Source organism: Podarcis pityusensis, assembly GCF_964106645.2.
Source record: "Podarcis pityusensis genome assembly, chromosome: 15".
In the NCBI taxonomy this organism is placed as follows: Eukaryota; Metazoa; Chordata; class Lepidosauria; order Squamata; family Lacertidae; genus Podarcis; species Podarcis pityusensis.
In genome coordinates, this window is record NC_138040.1 from 12,129,946 (window position 1) to 12,151,145 (window position 21,200).

The 21,200-nt window shown below is 44.6% G+C and overlaps 1 protein-coding gene and 1 long non-coding RNA gene across 3 annotated transcripts; one reads left to right on the top strand and one right to left on the bottom strand.

The window, feature by feature from the left end:
• The first annotated feature begins 49 nt into the window (after positions 1 to 49).
• LOC308464161 lies at positions 50 to 17,823 on the top strand. Of its 2 annotated transcripts, XR_013979904.1 has the most exons (5): positions 50 to 277; positions 1,283 to 1,442; positions 9,342 to 9,433; positions 9,823 to 9,902; positions 17,072 to 17,823. It is a non-coding gene; the product is annotated as an uncharacterized lncRNA (long non-coding RNA). The 2 variants fall into 2 exon arrangements; XR_013979905.1 differs by lacking the exons at positions 9,342 to 9,433; positions 9,823 to 9,902; positions 17,072 to 17,823 and having other exon boundaries at positions 1,283 to 1,627.
• Positions 2,663 to 10,509, bottom strand: LOC308464077 (putative methyltransferase). Its single transcript, XM_080983212.1, has 6 exons — positions 10,291 to 10,509; positions 8,594 to 8,754; positions 7,240 to 7,453; positions 5,644 to 5,744; positions 4,242 to 4,379; positions 2,663 to 2,836 (listed from the first exon to the last, which is right to left on the bottom strand). The coding sequence occupies exons 1-6, from the start codon at positions 10,399 to 10,401 to the stop codon at positions 2,752 to 2,754; spliced, it is 810 nt and encodes a 269-aa protein (XP_080839338.1). The 5' UTR covers positions 10,402 to 10,509; the 3' UTR covers positions 2,663 to 2,751.
• Positions 17,824 to 21,200: the final 3,377 nt, after the last annotated feature.

Below are 21,200 nucleotides of genomic sequence, written 5' to 3' on the forward strand. Positions count from 1 at the left end.
ACGTGGGCTCCCTGGAAGCTCATTCATTGGCTGTTGCTTTCAGGGTTTATAGAAAAGCTTTTTTTATGACAACGCGACCCCGTGTCTTTTTGCCCATAGAGACAAAAATTGTAGAGTAACACAGAAATCCAAAACGTCAGATCGTTCCTCTCCACCCTCATTCAATCTGAGGCTCAAAGACAGGTTGCCTCTAGAAAGCAATGGAGAAATTCAAAGTTTCAGCTGTAGCTGCGATTGGGCATCACCTCTTGGGAAAGAGGGAAAACGAAAACGAAAAGTAGCTCTTTCCAATCTGAGTGTGCGTGTCTCTGTGTAGGAAAGTCGATTTTCCTGGGAGTTCAAACCTTTGAAAAGTGATGCGAAAAATGATATGCAGCCTCACAACTTTGAAAATCTTAGCAAATCTGGGCGTGCGTGACCGCGTTTGTGGTTTTCTCCTTGCCCTCGTGTTCTTCCAATCTTGGCTTAAGGAAGTTGGGAGATCTGCCCTTGAAATGTGCAGAATTTTGGTTTGGCAGAGTAGAAATTCATTGGTGGGCAACTGGTTCCATCGCATCCCCAGGAAGCTGTGGAGCTCAGTAGGCCCACCTTCCATCCACTGACTTTGGGTTTATATCTTATGTATGATATACACAAGGAACGCAAATGGTGCTGTGGTCTAAATCACTGAGCCTCTTGGGCTTGTCGATCAGAAGGTCGGAAGTTTGAATCCCCTTGACCTGGTCTTAGTCATGCTGGCCACATGACCCGGAAAAACTGTCTGCGGACAAACGCCAGCTCCCTCAGCCTGTAAAGTGAGATGAGTGCCGCAACCTGAGAGTCGTCTGTGACTGGACTTAACTGTCAGGGGTCCTTTACCTTTTTTATGGTATACAGATATGACTGAAACTGGAGGGGGAGCTATGATGGACTCTCCACCATAGTGAGAATCCATGGATCTTATACAGTTCCTCACAGAAGAGGACTTCCCAATAACACTGGGAAGGGTTTTTTAACTGTGGCAATGCCACAAGTTTGCAGATTTCACAGAATTTCCCACCCTCATGACAGCTGCTTTTGCTGAACTGTCAAAGCCTTTTTTTTCTGCAGTAGCTTGCTCGGGGAAATCAATGTTTCAACAAAGGAAAATATCCCTGAGGTGATTCTGAAATCCTTTGCTTGTTTACTGGGGTTCACCTGTGAGGGAAATGGTTTTGCTGGTAATCCAAATGTGCACAAATATTCACAGCCTGTTGGGAGAAGTTGTGTGCTAGTTAATGGTTTGTTGCTGCTTACCGATCAGAAGTATTTATTATATGTTTCACAGAATCAGAACTGTGGAGTTGGAAGAGACACCAAAAAGCCATCTTTTCAAAGCCTTCTGCCATGCAAGAATCGCAGCTGAAGAATTCCTAACTTCCGTTTAAAAACCTCCAATGAAGAGGAGTCCACAACTTTCCAAGGTAGCCCATTCCACTGTCAAACAGCTCGTACCATCAGAAAGTTGTTCCTAATGTTTAGTCAGAATCTCCTAAATTGAATCCATTGGTTCAGGACCTATCCTCTGGAGCAGTAGAAAACAAACTTGCTCCTTTGTCCACGTGACAGCCCTTCCTATATTTTAATATAACTACTGTGTCACCTCTGAGTCTTCTTTTCTCCATGCTAAACATACTCAACTCCTCAACCATTCCTCTTGAGGTTTTATTATCTCTCCCTTCGCGCCCATCTTTTTTTTTTTTTTGGGTTACACCAAAATCCTAGGCTGCCCTGAAGCTTCAGTCACTCAGTCTGAGGCAAAAACCTCCTTTAACAGGGCAGTATAGGCTCCTGGGACTAGGGTGAACCCCCCATCCCAATTTCCCAGTCTCCATTTGCATAGGTTAAAAGTTTGGGAGTGCATTTTAAAGAACTTGGCAATCATGAAGCATCCATTCATTATTTAAAATGTCTGACTTTTTTTTTTTTTTTTTGCTTGAAGCTGCCCAGAGTAGATGATGATGATGATTATCTGGGGTACATTTATTTTTGACAGGTGAGCCAGAATGGCCCAAATCATAGCATTTTAGTAAGTGTGTACTTTCTGGAGAGTAAAGGAAACATGTGGCTGGGTATCTAGAAGGAAAAGATCTCAGTTTATCTGTGCCTTTGGGTCTTCATTCCCTCCTCTTCCTTTTCCTGAAAAAAAAAACCCATTCTCTCTTCCTTTTTCTCCCTTCATTTTGCTTATATCTCTTTGCCATTTTAAACTCATTCTTCTCCCTCCTCCCTCGCCTTGCCTGCATTCCTAATTTGAAATCCACATCTCTTGCCTTTAAGTCGTGCCTCTGGGCTGACCAGAAGTATCTGCTTTGTTCTTGTGGGAAACGGGATTCTGGGCTAAAGGGTTATTAGTTCCCATAGTAAGGGGCTTGTGGGTCCTCAAGCTGCTGTTGGGCTCCCACTCCCATTAGCCCCAGCCAGCACTGCAGGGTTGATGGGAGTTGGAGGCCAAAAACATCTAGTGCAAATTCTTAGCTCAAGGTCACCCAGTGAACACCACAGATTTAAACCTGTGACTTGGCCAGTCCCACTGCTATACATCCAATTTTCTCTTCCCTTAAAAAGTAATAAATTTACATTGCTGCTGCTGATTCTGGTCCGCTGAGTGCATTTGACACCCTTTTCCCCACTCCTCTTGCCATTAAATGAGACATTTGTTTTTATTGGAAAAATTTCAAGAGTGCCCTGGCATTGTTTCCTCAGGAGGGTCATTCGTTAACTAGATCCAAGTCACTTATAACCCAGGACACAAACGTGCCGAGTGCAGAGCTCCAGCTTGGTCTCTCGAGACGAAACTCCCATCGTCTCCAGGATCCTGGAAAGGGAAGTTTAAAGAGGAAGAAATCAGGGGTCAGCACAATCCAAAAGCACAAACAAACTTATTTTACCAGTTTATAACCCGCTTCAGCACCTGAGGCCATCATGTACAATCAGAGAAAAAGGAGCTAAAATACAACTTCTAACAACAATAAAAACATTTCTACTGATGCACAGTTTTCTCCAAGCATAGCCACTCAGGTGCCTGTGTTATCAAATATATTCCTGCTCTGAATATGTAAGCTGCATTTTTGTCTATCATTAGGGATGCTACATGGGATGCGGGTGGCACTGTGGGTTAAACCACAGAGCCTAGGGTTTGCCAATCAGAAGGTTGGCAGTTCGAATCCCTGCAACGGGGTGAGCTCCCGTTGCTCAGTCCCTGCTCCTGCCAACCTAGCAGTTCGAAAGCGCGTCAAAGTGCAAGTAGATAAATAGGTACCGCTCCAGCGGGAAAGTAAACGGCGTTTCCATGTGCTGCTCTGGTTCGCCAGAAGTGGCTTAGTCATGCTGGCCACATGACCTGGAAGCTGTATGCCGGCTCCCTCAGCCAATAAAGTGAGATGAGCGCCGCAACCCCAGAGCCGGCCACGACTGGACCTAATGGTCAGGGGTCCCTCTACCTTTACCTTTAGGGATGCTGCAGTATCACAGAGGTAGTAGCTTTGTGATTAGTTACTGATAAAAGGGTAAAAGCAGCCAAACTGCTTTAAAGTGGTTGCCACAAAATCATGTGGCAATGAGTCCCAAAGGTTCCCAAGACATCACAGGAAAAAAATATTTAGATATTATTTGCAAGGGCATGCATGGACAAAGTTTTCAAAATAAAGGTGCCGGAGGGGGGCGCGGGTCAACCTCATCTGGATGACACAGCCTCTTTCTTATGCCGCTCAGATGCCTTAGCTGTGATATAGAGATGGAATTAATATCTGAAATTTGGAAAGGTTTTTTTTAAAAAATATTTTATTAAGGATTTTCTTGTTTTACAGAAGTGTAGTGCCTCGTATTTTTTTTTTATGTAACATTTTTACAAATCCGTTTCATTTGTTGAGGCATTAGGGGGAGAAGAAAAAAAAAAGAAAAAAGAAGGGGGGGTGGAGAGAGGGAAGATGGATGGGGGTGGGGTCGGGTGGCGGTGTTTCTATTATGTTTAATGTATGTAGAGTTTGGTGTCAGCGTTGCTTGTGTTGTTCACTTGTGTTCCTTTGGTGGTGAGAGAGGTTGGGGTTGGCCTAGGGTGTGATTGTTTGCTTGTGATTGGCTGTGGTGATCTTATTTGGAAAGGTTTTTTAAAAAAGACAGGTCCTTGGCCAAGAACAACCTGTAAATTTCAATATGAATAAATATATACAAATAGAAAACAGTTAGGAGTTACTTGGTTGAATACACTTTTCTTTCTTTACCTTTGTTCGGTGTTTTGGATGAGAGATTTTGCTGCCTCAGGCTGGGCTTTTAGAAAAGTCTGGTATGGAGAGAACGACTGGATGTATCCCATCAGGTCAGTGACACTCATTGGCAGTTTATCAAGAATTTCCGTGATCCTGAAAGAAACAGACACATTAGAGAAGAGAGGGGCTGTGTAGGAAATTCTGTTGACCGCGTCCAGCATCCAGAACAACAGAATGATCCTATCCCTGCTGAATCCAACAGTTTTTAGAGTTTTAATTTCTATTTCCCCTTCTGTAGTTCAGGTGCAGAAGTAGTTTTAAACTATTTAGAATACACTTTGGCACAAAAATGGTATATAAATTATTGATGCTGTTAAGCACCGTAACAATAGTAATCTACTGCATTTTTATGTTTTCTCTACGTTTCTAAGCTATAAAACATTCCAGCTATGTTACACACCACATTTCTGCTTTATCATTATTATTATTTTAATAATAATCACATTTTGTATTTATTGAATTCAATTTTTTCAGATTAAGCCACTTAGGGGTTTTCAACTGAATAAGTAGTCTATATCTGTATCTATATCAAGATAGAGATAGTGCTTTTTTTCTTTAAAAAATGTTTAGGGGTACTCTCATTTTGACTCAAGAAAACCACCATTTTATAGTTCAAATCGGGAAAAATAAATACAGTAAATGGACAAAAGTACAAAGATTTGCAAAATGTTTAGGGGTATGCGTACGCCTGTGTCCCCCCAGAAAAAAGCACTGGATCTATCTATCATCTATCTATCTACAAACATGTTTAAAATAATAGTAAGATAAGAAATGGGAAGCCACCCAGAGAACTTGTGTTATTGACCAACATCTAGATAGGATAAATAAATATATCAGAGAGAGAAATAAATAAATAAATCGAGAAACCTCTGCCCCACCAGGCCTCTCCCATCATATCATATCATATCAAAGTCTGTGTTGGAGGTGACATACGTGTGTGTATAGATGCATGTCTGCATGTGAGAAGGGGTGTAATGTAGGTGCAAAGGGGGAGGAGTAGGGGAATGGGTGTGCTTTGGGCCACACAGATTTGGCACTAAGCCCCACAACTGCTTCCCCCTCAAAGAACTCAGCCCATGGGGAAAATGTCCCACCCTTGAATTAAAGAAATCAAGCTGTCAGTTTTTCTCTAAAAATCTGCAAACATGCTCCAGCCTTTCTTCCAACCACCCCTTGATCATTTCAGGTGCCCCTTTCTGCACTAAAGTTCTCCGCAGGTCGCAAGCAGCAATCCTATAGGTCCATTTACCTGGGAGGAAGCCCCGCTGAATTATTCCTGCGTAAACATGCATAGGATTGCTGTTTCACAACAGCAAATAGCTGGGTTATTTCAGACAATCTGGTACAGTCCACTCACCTCTCCTTGTCCTGAAATGGCAGAGAATCAAATATTGCTTTGTAGTCGTCCGTAACAAATTTGATCTTTTCGTTTGAATATGGGAAAATCTGGCCTTGAACCTGTGAAGGCAAAAAGGAAAGCTGAAAGGTCCTGGGACAATTGCACATTAGGTATCGGCTAGTGAGCAATAACTCTTTCTTCGCTCTCCTTTAATGTGGCATCTCCCCAGGTGTAGATAACTTTCACGCTAAACTTCTGCTGCTTTTTTTTAAAGAGGCATAGCTCTGATTTGTATTTTTTCCATATTGAAATTGTCATTTTGATTTTGATTTTGTTAGTACGGCGCAATATGGAGGTTCGGTTCCTATCATTGTTACAGTCTTCTCCAGCTGGGCTCTTTAATAACACAAAGAGCCCCCCTAAAGCTGAGCAATGGTGCATCTAGCCTCCCCACAATGTCCAATCAGATGCTTCTGGGAAGTCCACAAGGAGGGCTTGAAGGGAATAGTCCCTGCCCCATTGATGCTGGTATTTGGTGGCATAAGTTCACCTGCTAAGACCAACAGCCCTTATCTTCCTGCCCTGAATCAACTTCCTATCCATTTTACTACATGCCGTATTTTTCGCTCTATAAGATGCACCCAACCATAAGACGCACCTAGTTTTTAGAGAAGGAAAACAAGGAAAAAATACTTAGAATCAAATGTTGTTGAAGAGGTTTTGCGTTGCTTTCGCTGAAGCCAGAACAGCAAGAGGGATAGCTGCGCAGCCTGCATTCGCTCCATAAGACGCACACACATTTCCCCTTACTCCCCCCCCTTACTTTTTAGGAGGGAAAAAGTGAGTCTTATAGAGCGAAAAATACGGTAATTCCAAATTCTAGTATTCCAAGTAGGTGGGGGGGAGAGCTCTCTCCTCTCCCCTCTCTCCATCTCTTTCCCCACACTTTTAAGACCTCTACCACTTGGGTGTTCCTCCATCAAAGTCCCCAAACACCTTTGCTCACTAAAGTGTGGAATAGTCCTAGTGATTCAGCCAGCCAGCCAGCCATGCCCTCTGCATTATACTCCATTTCAATCCCCTCCCACCCAGTTTCCCACCCAACTCTTTATAAGTTCCCTCCCTCCTCACTTAGTTCCCCCCCCACACCAACACACAATGTTTAAAATACTTCTGCAAAACTTGAAGTTTTCTACAAGCTTGCTGATAACCTCCCTCTTGTGTGTGGGTGATGCTGTTCCAGCTACATAAACATTGCCACACATCCCCTGATGGCTGGAAATTAATAATAAATAAATAAATAAATAAATAAATAAATAAATATTTTATTTATATCTCGCCCTCCCTAGCCGAAGCCGGGCTCAGAGCGGCTAACAACAGTAAAAGTAACAAGTAAAAATAAAATCACAATCAATTAATTGAAATACATTCTAAAATCAACTCATTCTAAAATCAATTCAGAATCAAATTAATGGCAAGCATTGGGCTAGAGTTCTATGAGGCATGATCATGTCCGGAGCGCAGAACTCAACAGACTTTCTCCCAAGTCCTGCTCAGGCTTACATCCCTCCCAAAACGATGGTTCCCTTAGGAAGACTGTGCCGTTGGTCTTACCTCCCGGAAGATTTCTGTGAGCTTTTCCGAACAGTCCTTGTAGTGCAACCGCATGTCGAGGGTGTTGGTACTCAAGGCCACACAGCCGGACGGCTTGAGAAGGCGGTCCACTTCCTTCATGAAGCGGGGAATGTCAAACCAGTGGGCAGCAGTGAAGGCCGTGAGGAGATCCACAGAGCGGTCCTCAAAGGGGAGCTCTTCCGCAGGGCACACGCTGGGCAGGCGAAGGGCAAAATGGCTGTTAACTGCTATGTCTTGCTCGCTCAGGTCATCAAAATGGCTGTGAGGGTTCGTGGCGTCTGCCTCCTAAACCATCTCATCATGAATCCACAACTAAAGCTCCGCTCTCTATGGCGGCTGCTCTGCCAGAGATGAGAAGCCACAAACATTGGCTGGTCTTGGCAACCAGGCCAAATTTGAGCTCGCCACCGGGGTTCGAAATTAGCCAGGCATATACTGCACCTGGCTACTGGCCATTTGCGACCAAGTTTCGATGCCTGGGCACCAGGATGATATCTGACATCTCCACCCTCTGGCGGTGCATGCCTGGGGATCCTTGGACCTCGATTGTTTTCACACACTAATATCCTGCCCTGTGGAATTCTATCCGTCATATTCTATCTGCACAATCAGAATGAATTTCAGGAGCTGAAATGCTTTCTCTGTGCAGCCTGAGCAGGAGCAGTGAACAACATTATAGTTCATTGTTGTTTCTTGTCTTCACTTACCCCACCCCTCTGCCCTAGTCATAGTTGTGAAGAATATTCTTACGGTTAGGGAAGTTTTTAATGTTTGATTCTATTTTTAATATTCTGTTGGGAGCCGCCCAGAGTGGCTGGGGAAACCCAGCCAGACAGGCAGGGTATAAATAAATTATTATTATTATTATTATTATTATTATTATTATTATTATTATGCGTTATGCACGGTCCATGTCACCATTAAGAAAATGTGGTCGGAATATACATAGGCATTTCAGAGGATTCTAGCACTGCTACTTCAATTAACAAAAGCTTAAAATGACATGAGGTAACAGAAGCATATTTTCCGAGCCACAGAAAACAATAGAGCCACTTGATTCTCATATCTAGAGTCCAGAGTCCACTTCTGGGTGCTTTAAACAGGAGGACTCACACAGTAAGGTGTGACCTCGCAAGAAATATTTAAAATTGCTGATAAAAACAGTGAAAAGCAATTAAAAACATTGCATGCCGCACAGACCCAGAAATTGCTTTTCACTATTTTTTTCAGCAATTTTAAATATTTCTTGCAAACTGCTTGGAGCTCTTACTGCAGTCAAGTGGTATAAACATCTTGTTAAATACACATGAGTGCCAAGTCTATCCTTACTTACAGGTAGGAGACATTTGGTGGGTGGGCAGTTCGCTTGGCCTCCTCGATCTGAGCTTCGCTTACATCTGTCCCGACCACCTTCTCAAAACGCTTCGCCAGCAGGTGACTGCTCTGGCCTGTGCCACATCCCACGTCCACGGCCAGATGAAAGGAGGTCACCTTCTGAGGGAAGACAGCAGCACATATTGAGAAGCATAGCATCAATTCACTTACAAGGCCACATCTTTCTCTATTCCAGATACCAGTTCTCACTCCCCAACAAATAGGCCTTAAACCAGCCATCACCTGGTACGCACACACACCCTTCTCTGCCATTGGCCAGGCTACTGTGATGTCACAGAACATTCAAGGGCATTCCAATTGTCCTGCGGAAAGTCCCCTGCCCCTAGCAGCTCAGAATAGGTAAAGGATGGGGTTGTAAACCTCTTTGGTGAAAGAAAATGACAGGAGCCAGTGAGGATTACTCAGTAGGGGGCAATGTGGGATAAGATTCAAGCCCAGTTCTTCCTCTTGCAGTCAGACAAGAAGAGTAGCATCTTAGCTAGCAAATCTCCAGAAGTATTTTCACAACACCAGCAAGCTTAATCTTTGCCTGAAAAAATGGTTGGAACACTTTGGCCTCTTTCATCTCGCCAAATGCTTTTAGCCACTATTTTTCTTTTCCAGTGACTAATATGCCTCACCCCTTTTAAACTTTGCAACGGGAATGTATCAATCTTTGACCCACCACAGCGTCTTCTTACTTTCAGGAAAGCGTGAAACCTTACAAAGGGAGGAAATTATTTGGAGCTTGGCTTTTTACTGTTTACTTAATGCTAAGAGCTCAGAGGCTCCGCCTAAGGTAAGAAAAATAACGTTTTGTTCTGGAATTAGAAACTTCTGTCCTTGCTCAGGATCGAGGAGAGGCTTTCTTCATACATAGAATTGTAAGATTGGAAGGGACCGCAAACGGTCATCTAGTCCGACCCACTGCAATGCAGGAATCACAGCTCATTTTTTAAAAAAAACTTTTCAAAAATGGTTTTAATAATATGAACCAAGAGAGCAAGAGACACTCTTTGAAAGGGTGTTTTGATATTTCATGTCTTACTGTGTTTTAATATATTGGAAGCCACCCAGAGTGGCAGGGGTAACCTAGTCAGATGGGCAGAATATAAATTTATTATTATTATTATTATTAGTTCCTTCCCTCCTGAAGACAACTCATATACAACTTTTATCTGTTAACAGCTGCAAGGCATGGACTCTTCGATTTTCAAGGATGCGTGCTTTGAGAGGAGGATCCTTACTGTTTTCAGTTTCACAAAAAGGTACCCTATACCAACAGTCTTTCCCAGCCTTACCTGGCGACACTGGGGACTGAAACTGGGACCTTCTACATCAGGCTTCCTCAACCTCGGCCCTCCAGATGTTTTTTGCCTACAACTCCCATGATCCCTAGCTAGCAGGACCAGTGGTCAGGGATGCTGGGAATTGTAGTCTCAAAACATCTGGAGGGCCGAGGTTGAGGAAGCTTGTTCTACATGCTAAGCAAGTACCCTCCCACTTAGCCAACCATCCTTCCTCGTGGCCCATCGAGCTCTCCTGCCAACACTGACCGGCAGCAGCTCTGCAGCCTCTCGGGCAGGAGGTGCTGCTTGATTGATTGATTGATTGATTGCATGCCTGCTCTCTCCCGACGCCCCCCCCTTTTTTTACCTTTTTCTCCAGGTAGGAGAGGATCACACCTTGGAGGTTCTCCGGGGGTGGGAACCTGTATTTCTGGTAGACAGCAGCGTGATCTTTGGCCGCAAACAAATGAGCGGCCATCTCTCCCGAGAGAAGCAGCCTTCTCGTCCGCTCTCTCGTTTTATCAATCCGCGAAGGGTGAGCTTCGCTCTTGCAAACTTTGGAACAGAAATCAGGAAAAAAAGCTGCTCCCCGCCCCCGCCCGCTTTGCAGGACGTTGTAAAAACCCGGAACAGATCTAACCGGAACGGACCCTTTACCAATAAAAGCGATTTAGGTCACGCTAAGTGAAAGGCGTTGGAGGAAAGGCACCTGGGGAAGAGTAGTTTAGAAAACGACTTTCCAGCATGCCACGTTGGATGACGAAACGCGCGCGCGAGAGCGAGAGAGAGAAACAGAAAATTAAAAGGAAGGGAATGAATGAATGAATGAATGAATGAGAGGCAGGGATGGAGAGAGAGATCTGTGGAACTGCAGACAGCTGGAAAGATGTGCAGCTGCCGCACTTGTTTATTGCACTTTATTCACCAAGGAACTCAATGTGTTATGCATGGTTCTCCCTCTCTCCATTTTATCCTCACAACAACCCTGTGAGGTAGGGTTAGGCTTATGCCCCATCATTTAGTAAAAAACAAGCCAGCTCCCTCTCCAATGATCTCCGCAGGGGTGGCGGAGCGGGGGTCAAGTTGCTCCCCCTTGAATCATCTCCAGATTTTTATTTGTTTTTAACAGTAAGTTTCTCGCATTTAATAGATGCGAGGCAAAAATGTGCAGGGGACTATTCTGCTCATTTGATTCAGTGAGAAACTTGCCTGCTCCCACTTTTCAGCTATGCACGACTATGTTTGGAATATTTACTTTGCAGGGGGTGGGGTGAAATCTTCCTCAGGCTCCTGCATCCTTCCATTCCTGGAGTTACTGAGCCGGAGCGTAACAGCGATGATTGACAGGTGATTCCCACAGAGATGCAAAAAGAATAGAGTCACAATTCAGCTCCTTGCAGGCAAAAGTTCCTGGCTCCTTTTCAGTTTATTTTTGTGCCCTTCAAAACACAACCCATACATACACCCTCCCCAAATTCCCACACTTTCTTTCCAGCTACACAGTGAATAGCAACGAAGCAATCGGCTTATCCACAAGCAGCTTGTATGCCTTTTCTATGCCGGAGCGGCGCTTGATCAGCCAGCCTAACCCCGCCCTGATCTTGAGACTGGCAATTGAGGCGGGGCCAGTGTGTGATTGCTACAAGTTTTAACCAATCAGCGCTAGCCTGCATGGAAAACTGGGGTGGGTGGGCTTTGCAATTGCACTAGCCAGTCAGTGCTGAGCACAGCTGGCTGGTACTTGAAGATGGAGCATTTGGTCGCTGAGGAGCTCAGTTCACTTTGCAAATCTGCGCATCTGTTCCAAATCCAGAACCACATCTGCACCACACCTTTAAAGCACTGTGATGCTCCTTTAAATTCTCCCAAGGAATTTTGGGAGCTGTAGTTTGTTAGGGCTGCTGAGAATTGCAAGGAGAACTACAGTTTCAGAATGGTTTCCAGAATGGTTAACAATAAGTCCCTATTGCCAGGGAACTCTTAGAATTGTAGTTGCCCTTCTGAGGGAAGGGCCATAGCTCAGGGGACAGAGCGTGTGCTTGGCATGCAGAAGGTCGCAGATTCAATCCACAGAATCTCCAGACAGGGCTGAGAGAGACCCCACATCTGAAACCCCAGAGTCTCTGCCAGTCAGAGTAGACATGTTGTTGTTTAGTCGTTTAGTCGTGTCCGACTCTTCGTGACCCCATGGACCAGAGCACGCCAGGCACTCCTGTCTTCCACTGCCTCCCGAAGTTTGGTCAGACTCATGCTGGTAGCTTCGAGAACACTGTTCAACCATCTCGTCCTCTGTCGTCCCCTTCTCCTTGTGCCCTCCATCTTTCCCAACATCAGGGTCTTTTCCAGGGAGTCTTCTCTTCTCATGAGGTGGCCAAAGTCTTGGAGCCTCAGCTTCAGGATCTGTCCTTCCAGTGAGCACTCAGGCCTGATTTCCTTCAGAATGGATAGGTTGGATCTTCTTGCAGTCCATGGGACTCTCAAGAGTCTTCTCCCCTTCATGGATCACTGCCTTGCCATGGCGAAGGGGCTTGAATAACTCAGAGAAGCTGTGAACTATGCCGAGCAGGGCACCCAAGATAGACAGGTCATAGTGGAGAGTTTTGACCAAACGTGATCCACCTGGAGGAGGAACCGGCAAGCCACTCCAGTATCCCTGCCAAGAAAACTCCATGGACGAAGTCAGAGTAGACAATACTGAGCTAAATGGCCTGATGGTCTGAGCTGGCATAAAACAGCTTCCTATAAGTATTCTTCTGACTTTTTCCAAACCACAGAAAATCTGACTTCTTTTTTTTTTTAAGCCGCAGGTGTAGCTTAACAGGTTCCATTTTCTTTTCCCAAGAGGCACGCATGCTGCTTTTGAGGAGTATTGCTGCATTTTCAGGAGACTGAGTCCGCCACCAGCCATGCTAATGAGGGGACTGCCAGACTGCTGCACTTTAACTCCCATTATTCCTGACGATGGGCCAGACTGGCTGGGGCTGATGGGAACTGTAGTCCAGCAACACCTGGAGGGCCACAGGGTTGCTACACACAGAGTGTTTGAGGACCGGGACATTCGCAGGGAAACCAAAATGCCTGTTTACAAAGCTATTGTACTACCAACCGTACTGTATGCTTGTGAAACATGGACCACTTGTAAGTGCCATCTCCAACTTCTTGAAAGATTCTATCAACGGTGTCTCCGAAAAATCTTACACATCACTTGGGAAGACAGGCGAACTAATATCAGTGTACTGGATGAAGCAAAGATCACCAGTGTTGAAGCAATGATTCTTCAACATCAGCTTCATTGGACTGGTCATGTTGTGTGGATGCCTGATTATCGTCTTCCAAAGCAACTACTCTATTCCGAACTTAAAAATGGAAAGCGTAATGCTGGTGGTCAAGAAAAGAGGTTTAAAGACTGTCTCAAGGCAAATCTGAAAAAATGTAGTATAAACACTGACAACTGGGAAACACTGGCCTGCGAGCGCTTCAGTTGGAGAACAGCCTTGACCAAAGGTGTCATGGGCTTTGAAGACACTCGAACTCAGAACGCAAGGAGAAACGTGCTAAGAGGAAGGCATGCTTGGCAAATCCACACCGTGATCAACTCCAGCCCGGGAACCAATGTCCCCACTGTGGAAGGACGTGTGGATCCAGAATTGGCCTCCACAGTCACTTATGGACTCATTGTTAATACCATGTTTATGGAAGACAATCTTACTCGGCTATGAGTGGTCGCCAAAGAAGAAGAACGCACAACCTAATAATTTTCATTATTAAGCTTTGCAGTCGGTGCCATTTTAGCTGCTATTTTAAATTAATATTTGGGAGAGGGGGTTGCCTTAGTGCATGAATGGGATTAGTGCATGAACGGAAACGTATATCTGTGCAGCCTTCAGTTCGTGTATATGCATTTTTCTTAGAACTGAACCTCTGCGTAATATTCAGTTCAATTCTATGGTTTTATTCATGTGGAAATTTACAGGCTAGTTTTGGCCAAACAGACCTCACCAAAACAAAGCACAACCATTTTATTTTATTTTTAAACAATTAAAATAATGTACTGTAGTTGTCCCATGGACTGCAAGAAGAACAAACGTATCCATTCTTAAGGAAACCAGCCCTGAGTGCTCACTGGAAGGACAGATCGTGAAGCTGAGGCTCCAGTACTTTGGTCACCTCATGAGAAGAGAAGACTCCCTGGAAAAGACCCTGATGTTGGGAAAGATGGAGGGCACAAGGAGAAGGGGACGACAGAGGACGAGATGGTTGGATGGTGTTCTCGAAGTTACCAGCATGAATTTGACTAAACTGCGGGAGGCAGTGGAAGACAGGAGTGCCTGGCGTGCTCTGGTCCATGGGGTCACGAAGAGTCGGACACGACTAAACGACTAAACAACAACAACAACTGTAGTTGAAAATGAGCAGAACACAGTCAACATAAAACCAGCAGCTGTGGGCACACAAATTAAGCAATACTGAGGGCCTGCAAAGGGAAGGAAATGACTCACTGGACCTTCTGAGAGAAGGAGTTCCAGATTCTGGGCTCCACCACAGAGAAGGCCCTGAGTTGTGTGCATTTGCTAGATGAGCAGCAGTCAAATCTTCAGGCCAGTGACCTGGAGATGATAGATAGATGATAGATAGATAGATAGATAGATAGATAGATAGATAGATAGATAGATATGACCTAGCTTTCTGAATTTCAGATTATAATTTCATCTATATACTACAGCTAAGGCACATGAGCTATATAAGAAAGTGTCATCCAGACAAGGTTGATCCCCCTGGCACCTTTCTTTTGAGAATGTGTTGTTGTTTAGTCGTGCCCGACTCTTCGTGACCCTATGGACCAGAGCACACCAGGCACTTCTGTCTTCCACTGCCTCCCGCAGTTTGGTCAAACTCATGCTGGTAGCTTCGAGAACACTGTTCAACCATCTCGCCCTCTGTCGTCCCCTTCTCCTTGTGCCCTCATTCTTTCCCAACATCAGGGACTTTTCCAGGGAGTCTTCTCTTCTCATGAGGTACCCCAGTATTGGAGTCTCAGCTTCAGGATCTGTCCTTCCAGTGAACACTCAGGGCTGATTTCCTTAAGAATGGATACGTTTGATCTTCTTGCAGTTCGTGGGGCTCTCAAGAGTCTCCTCCAGCACCATAATTCAAAAGCACTGATTCTTCTGCGATCAGCCTTCTTTATGGTCCAGCTCTCACTTCCATACATCACTACTGGGAAAACCATAGCTTTAACTATACAGACCTTTGTTGTTCCCCCCAATAAGTGCTTCCTCTGAGGCTATGGTGACCTTTGGAACTCATTGCCACAGGATTTTGTGTCGGCCACTTTAAAACAATTTAGCCACCGTTGTCAATTTATGATCCCTAATGAACCTGTCACCCAAGCCATGCCCCTCACTGGCCCTGCTTTGCATCCACATTGAGTGTTTTTTTGCCAGTATGAAATGTATCCTTCATCTCTGATAATACATCTAAAATGTGGCAAGCCAGCTTTAAATCCATATTCTCTTGCACACGGACTTATGTTACCCTACTTTATATTTTTCTATTCTTACTCTTTTCTTGTACACTTCCTTCTTCCTCAAAGCGGGTCTATTTTCCTTTTTGTTATACTGTTTCTTTCTCATTTCATCATTTCTACCCTTCTCCATCTACTGTACTTATAGACCACTGCATTTCTTCCCAATTTTAAGCTGGCAGTGCCCTCACTCTCCCCCCCCCCCCAATGTTCCAGGGGTTGTTGATTAACCTGTCCACAGATCTCATTTTGAGCTTGAAATAAACACCAGGTTGCAGAAATCCGATCCCACCATGGAGGAGAAAAGGAGGCAAGGCGGGCGAGGGGCTTTGCGTGACTCATTAGGGATGTCATGTTGTTTAGAACAGAGTCCATTCAGCATTTTAGCAGGGTTTTTGCTCTCCTGGGCGTTTTAATATTTAAGACGTAATGTATTTTGATTTCTAGAATGAGCATGTTTACACACACACACCATTGAGTTTCAGTGTAGTTTTATTGATCGTGTGGCTTTGTGCTGGCTTTACACTCTTTTTTTGTGCCTCTGCAGCTTCTGTATTGATTGTTTTAAGGATATGCGATATTTTTTCCATGTGTAAGACTACCATATTTTTTTCTTATTTTTTTCAAGTTTAAAATTGGGGGGTCGTCTTATACACGGATAGTGCATTTGGGGGATTTCTTTATTTGGAGTTCCAAAAATTAGAGGTTGTGTTACACACGGAGAAATACGGTGTGTGTGTGTGTGTGTGTGTGTCCCCTTTCCAAATTAAAAAAAAAAATCCAAGAAGACTTGCCTATTAAAATAAAGTGTACTTCAACTGTAACAGAATAAATTAGAGTGCACGCACAAAGACACACACAAACACACTTTGCAGCTTCCCAAAAGCAATTGGTGCTGATAATGCCAGGGTTGGAGGTTCAATCCCCATATGGCCCAGCTGCATATTCCTGCATTGCAGGGGTTAGGCTAGATGATCCTCAGGATCCCTTCCAACACTATGATTCTATTATTCTAATTCATGTATAAAACATATCATTAAAAACTTGTAGAAAACATCTGAAGGCTCTTAATGTCTGACATTTTTTTATTTTGTATATTTTGCTGGAAGCTGCCCAGAGGGGCTGGGGAAACCCAGCCAGATGGACGGGGCATAAACATTATTATTATTACTGCAGTATTATTATTACTATTATTATTATTAATGAACGCTCTCCACAGCTGAATGGCAATGCCTCTTCAAAAGCTACCTGTCACAGAGAGTTGTGTATTTGTATCTTGGTGCTTTAAATTTGTGAGCAACCCCAGGAGACATAGTTAATGGGGGGGTGCTATATAAATGCCACAAATAAGTTTGTTATGTTTATGGTGTGTGTGTGTGTTTTTGTGTGTGCAGTTTAAATCCCTAGAGCAGGAGGAGAGAGCTTGCTCCCCACCCCCTGCAAATGGAAATCTCTCCCCATAAAGAGAGCACATTGCAAAGTGATGTTGGTGCCCTTCCTTAGGCACCCTTGCAGTTTAACACATGGTTTGCCCTTAAGTGCCAGAATTCCCCAAAAGTGTATTCTGCACATGCTCAGATGCAGTCTCTCTCTCTCTCTCTCTCTCCTTACCCCAGGGGCAGAGAAGACTCTAAGACTCTCCATGGCAAAGAATTCTGGGGCTCATCCATTCTTAAATTCAACCTCAAATTGGGAGAAGAAATGGTAAGATAGTCGTGGGAAGGAACTTGTGGGATGAAAGCATCCTTTTTTTTAACTTCCCAAATATAGCCTTGTTAGCTGCCCTCTGTTCATCCTGCTTTTGATCGCTCTCCTCCTGCTTTTAGGGATTTAAACTGCACAGATTAAGCCATCATCCCTCCGATGTTCCTGTATGCACTCTCTCTCTCTCTCTGCAAGGGCATATCTAATAAAAAGAAGAGAGGCTGTTCAAAAATTCACTTTAATAAGCAGTGCGGTGGGTCTCTGACAGTCGTCTCCCTCCGGATGCACGTTTTACCTGGTACATGAAATTGCTGTTCATCATCACAGTGGCAGAGTTCTGGGACATGATGTCCGCAGGTTTCATGCAGGCAGCATGGACTAAGGCGGTTACAGTGCTGTTTCCACAAAATGTTCTTTGCTTGCTCATGTAGTCATTTTAAATCTTTTGTGGGGCCTACTTTGACAAATGCTCTCAGAAGAGTTACGTTAAAAATGCTCTTTAAACAACTAAAGACCACAAGACAAAGCATCCAGGATTTGCCAGGCTCCACACACTCTTTGAGCTGGGCTAGCAAGGCGTATTGTCTGGGGAGATTCTCAAGAGCCACATAGGGATGGCTGGAGGGCCACATTCAGTCAGAGAATCAGAGAATCATAAAGTTGGACGGGACCCCGAGGAACATCTAATCCAACCCCCTGCAATGCAGGAATATGCAGCTGTCCCATATGCATAGCTGTCAACCGTCCCTTATTTGGCGGGAAACTCCCTTATCCCAGCGCTGTGTCCCGCTGCTGTCCCTTATTGATGATGTCCCTTAAATTTCCCAGGTTTCAAAGGAAGCAGCTCCTCTCCCTCCCTCCCTGCTGGCCAGGAAGGAGGGAGGCTCCAACTGTGTTGCTTGGCTGCGTTGCTCACCCAATAAGGAGTCTAAGAACAACTGGGGGGTGGAGCTTGCATGCCTTGTGCCGATCAAATCGCCTTTGCTCAGTGTTTCCGAGCGGAGAGGTGACGGTAGTTTTCCTTGCGGCATCCCCTTTGCTGGGTTGCTGCGCTGTGGGAACCACCGCTTGAGGCTTCGTTTGGCTGCTGGCTGGGCTTTCTGCCTTTGGCTCGGAGGGGCTCAGAAGTCTAACATACCTGTGCTTGGAAAATCCCTTATTTTGGCTGCTGATCCCTTATTTTCGAGGCTGCTGGTCCCTTGTTTTCAAATCTGTAAGTTGACAGCTGTGCCCATACGGGGTTTGAACCTGCAACCTTGGCATTATCAGCATCACACTCTAACCAGCTGAGGACCCAGCTATACTCATCAATTATATTGTTTTAACTGTGTTATAAACATGTGACACCAGATGGCACCGCAGAGCCGTGATCCATCACCAAGGGGATTTTGCATTGAGAGCTTTTAAAGCAGTTTTTTTAATCAGTGTAGATCCAACCTTAGTCCTTGGGCCTGAGGCTCCACATCCCTAGGCTAGATGGTAAGCAACCCTTGTAACACCATGAGCCATGTATCACCATGAATGAACAGTGAAAAGGACATCTGGATTCCACCAGCCTCTCTTCTAACTAGGGATGGACGAATCTGTCCATTTCAGTTCTCTCAGCTTCTCATATTTCCAAGTCCTCAGTTCTTCACATGTCTGCTACACTTGGTTCTTGTTTAAACATGTTTTTGTGTGCAATTTTGCCCAATACACTTTTGCAAGGCAGTTTTCCTTCTTTGTGTGGGATAACCAGCCTCATATAACTGGCAGGCTGACGTCTAATTAATGCAGGAAGGGGTTCATGCCATAGAGTAAACCAGTGGTTTTTTTTCTGGGGTTACGCAGGGGTACGCATACCCCTAAACATTTTGTGAATCTACGTTTGGTCTCATTGATGAGCAGTATTTTAATATGAGTAGGAAAATGAGAGTACCCCTAAACATTTTTTTAAGAAAAAAGCACTGGAGTAAGCTGTCCTGTCAGGTTTAGCGAGAATCAGCTCAGACTGCATGGTTCTCACAAGCCACTATCGAGCTTCTATGTCAATAACTGAAGAACTTTCACCCCTGTAACAAAGCCACGTTTTACTGCCTGTGCAACTTTTTCTGAATGCTGTATGGAAAAGCACATTACTCTGACCTTTGATGAGTTTGTAAGTAAACCATTTTTAACTTACAAAATGTGAGTTCTTTTCCTATGCTGGAGGAAGAGGCAAAATTTGGAATTCACTTTGAAGGGCATAGTTTAAAGGCCTAACAACCTATATTTCCACCCTTTACTTTGCTGAATGTTTCATGACTTTAAATATCTGCTGGGGTCCTCTCACCAAAGAGTACTTGCTCCAGACTTGGATCTTGGCATTCAGGAATTTTCCTTTTTATATACCTATTATTTTTTCCTTCAACCGACTCTCTGTATGTTAGCTTCACTGGTATATGCCTTTTCATGCGCAATTCACCCCCTATTTAGAACACGTTAGGTGGCTGCAGAGCTGCTTTGCGAGATTTGCAGAAGTGCAGATTTTGGGGGGCTGCGTGCATTTGGTGGGCTTGCCTTTAAATGCTGACTTAATCCCATTTCTCCCCCCTGCCTGCTGCTAACACTAGTATAGTATTGGGGGGGGGGGCACCCTCTCTTGCTTTTTCTGCTAAGGCCCTGAGTGCTACTGATGTGAGTCACAGAAGACAGCAGGTGAGCAGAAGCCTATGTGAAAATACTGTACTCACCCTGCCCTAAATCAAATCCCTCAACAAATGGTGGAGGGGTCCTCCCTCCCTCTTCCAGTTTCTGCTTCATTCTCCAGGCTCCTCTGTTCCCTTTCGCGACCTCCTCTTTCGTAGGAAGCGAGCAATTTAAACCAGCCTTTGAGGCTGGCAGGGGGACATTTTGTTGAGAAGCAGCAGACAAAAGCAACCTCCCTCTGGTTACCTTAATTCCAGGCTGCCATTACCAGGCATTCCTGCTTTTCGGTGGCAGTCAAAAGGAGTTCGCTACGGGAGTCAGGATGTGGGGCAGCTGCAGGTTGAATGGCTGCAGAAGCAGGGATGGATACACACCCTTGCCTGCCGCTGCTGCCAGAGTGCTTTTAACACAGACCCAGAGTGGGTGGGTGACACTCGCAATTATGTGTAATGGATTCTTAGTGGATGAGCTGGCACTCGGACAGGGTGCACAGGCTCCCAGCTTTCCCCTTTCACCAGGAAGAGTGTCTTGATTTTTTGGCTCCTGGTGGTGGGGAATCGCTGCCTCTTGATTTTGGTTGGAGTCTGAAAGCTCAAAGCGCACAGGCAGTTAGAAGGCAGATGAGTTGCTGGATAAGATCTGCAGAGCCCTCCTGCCTACCATGAAACCATGCAAAAATGGAGCCGTGCTTTATGTCCATTTAGAGAAATATTGCATCTCTGCACGTTTTTGTACTGCTGCCTCTTAATTTATTTTGGCGCAGACCAAACACAGCCTGAACCATTGGAGACTAAGCTATCTCCAATGTCTCCACTGGAGGCTAAGCTGATTCCGTTGGAATCTCAGGCAGATGGGTGGGTGTCCCTGGATGTGCATGGCGTATGTTAAGTGTGGAAATATAGGCTGCTAAACCTTTAAAATATCCCCTTCAAAGTTGCTTCCATATTTCCTCTCTTCTCTTGACATGGAAAAACAGCACGTGTTTGGTAAGTTAAAAATGGTTTACTTACAAACTCTTCAAAGGTAAAATTCATGTGCTTTTCCATGTAGCAGTCAGAAAACACAGGCACTAAGACTTAGGTTGCAAAATGGTGAAGGTTTCTAAATTATTTGTATAGAAATATAATGATGGCTCGTGTAAGGAGGAGGTCTGAACTTGGAGCAACCAGCTCAGAACTCCTTACTCATAGGAGTTCCCCTGGTGGAATGGGAGAACAAAGAGCTCCAAATTTATTGGAAATTATCGAGAACATTGTTCAAATGGACCAAAAGTTCATTTAGACCAGCAATCTACTTCCAGAGAAGCCAAACCAGAGAAGCCACAGAAGCTGAACAAGAGGGCATCTAAAAAACCTTGATCTATTTTTAGGTCACCTCTGATT

Bases quoted from the DNA above. Each gene is read 5' to 3' on its own strand.
- LOC308464077 (XM_080983212.1), bottom strand. From the start codon at position 10,401: ATGGCCGCTCATTTGTTTGCGGCCAAAGATCACGCTGCTGTCTACCAG. The intron at 7,454-8,593 runs GTAAGTAAGGAT...TCGCCTGCCCAG, and splicing joins CCACCAAATGTCTCCTACCT to CGTGTGCCCTGCGGAAGAGC. The intron at 4,380-5,643 runs GTGAGTGGACTG...TGTTTCTTTCAG, and splicing joins CCATTTCAGGACAAGGAGAG to GATCACGGAAATTCTTGATA.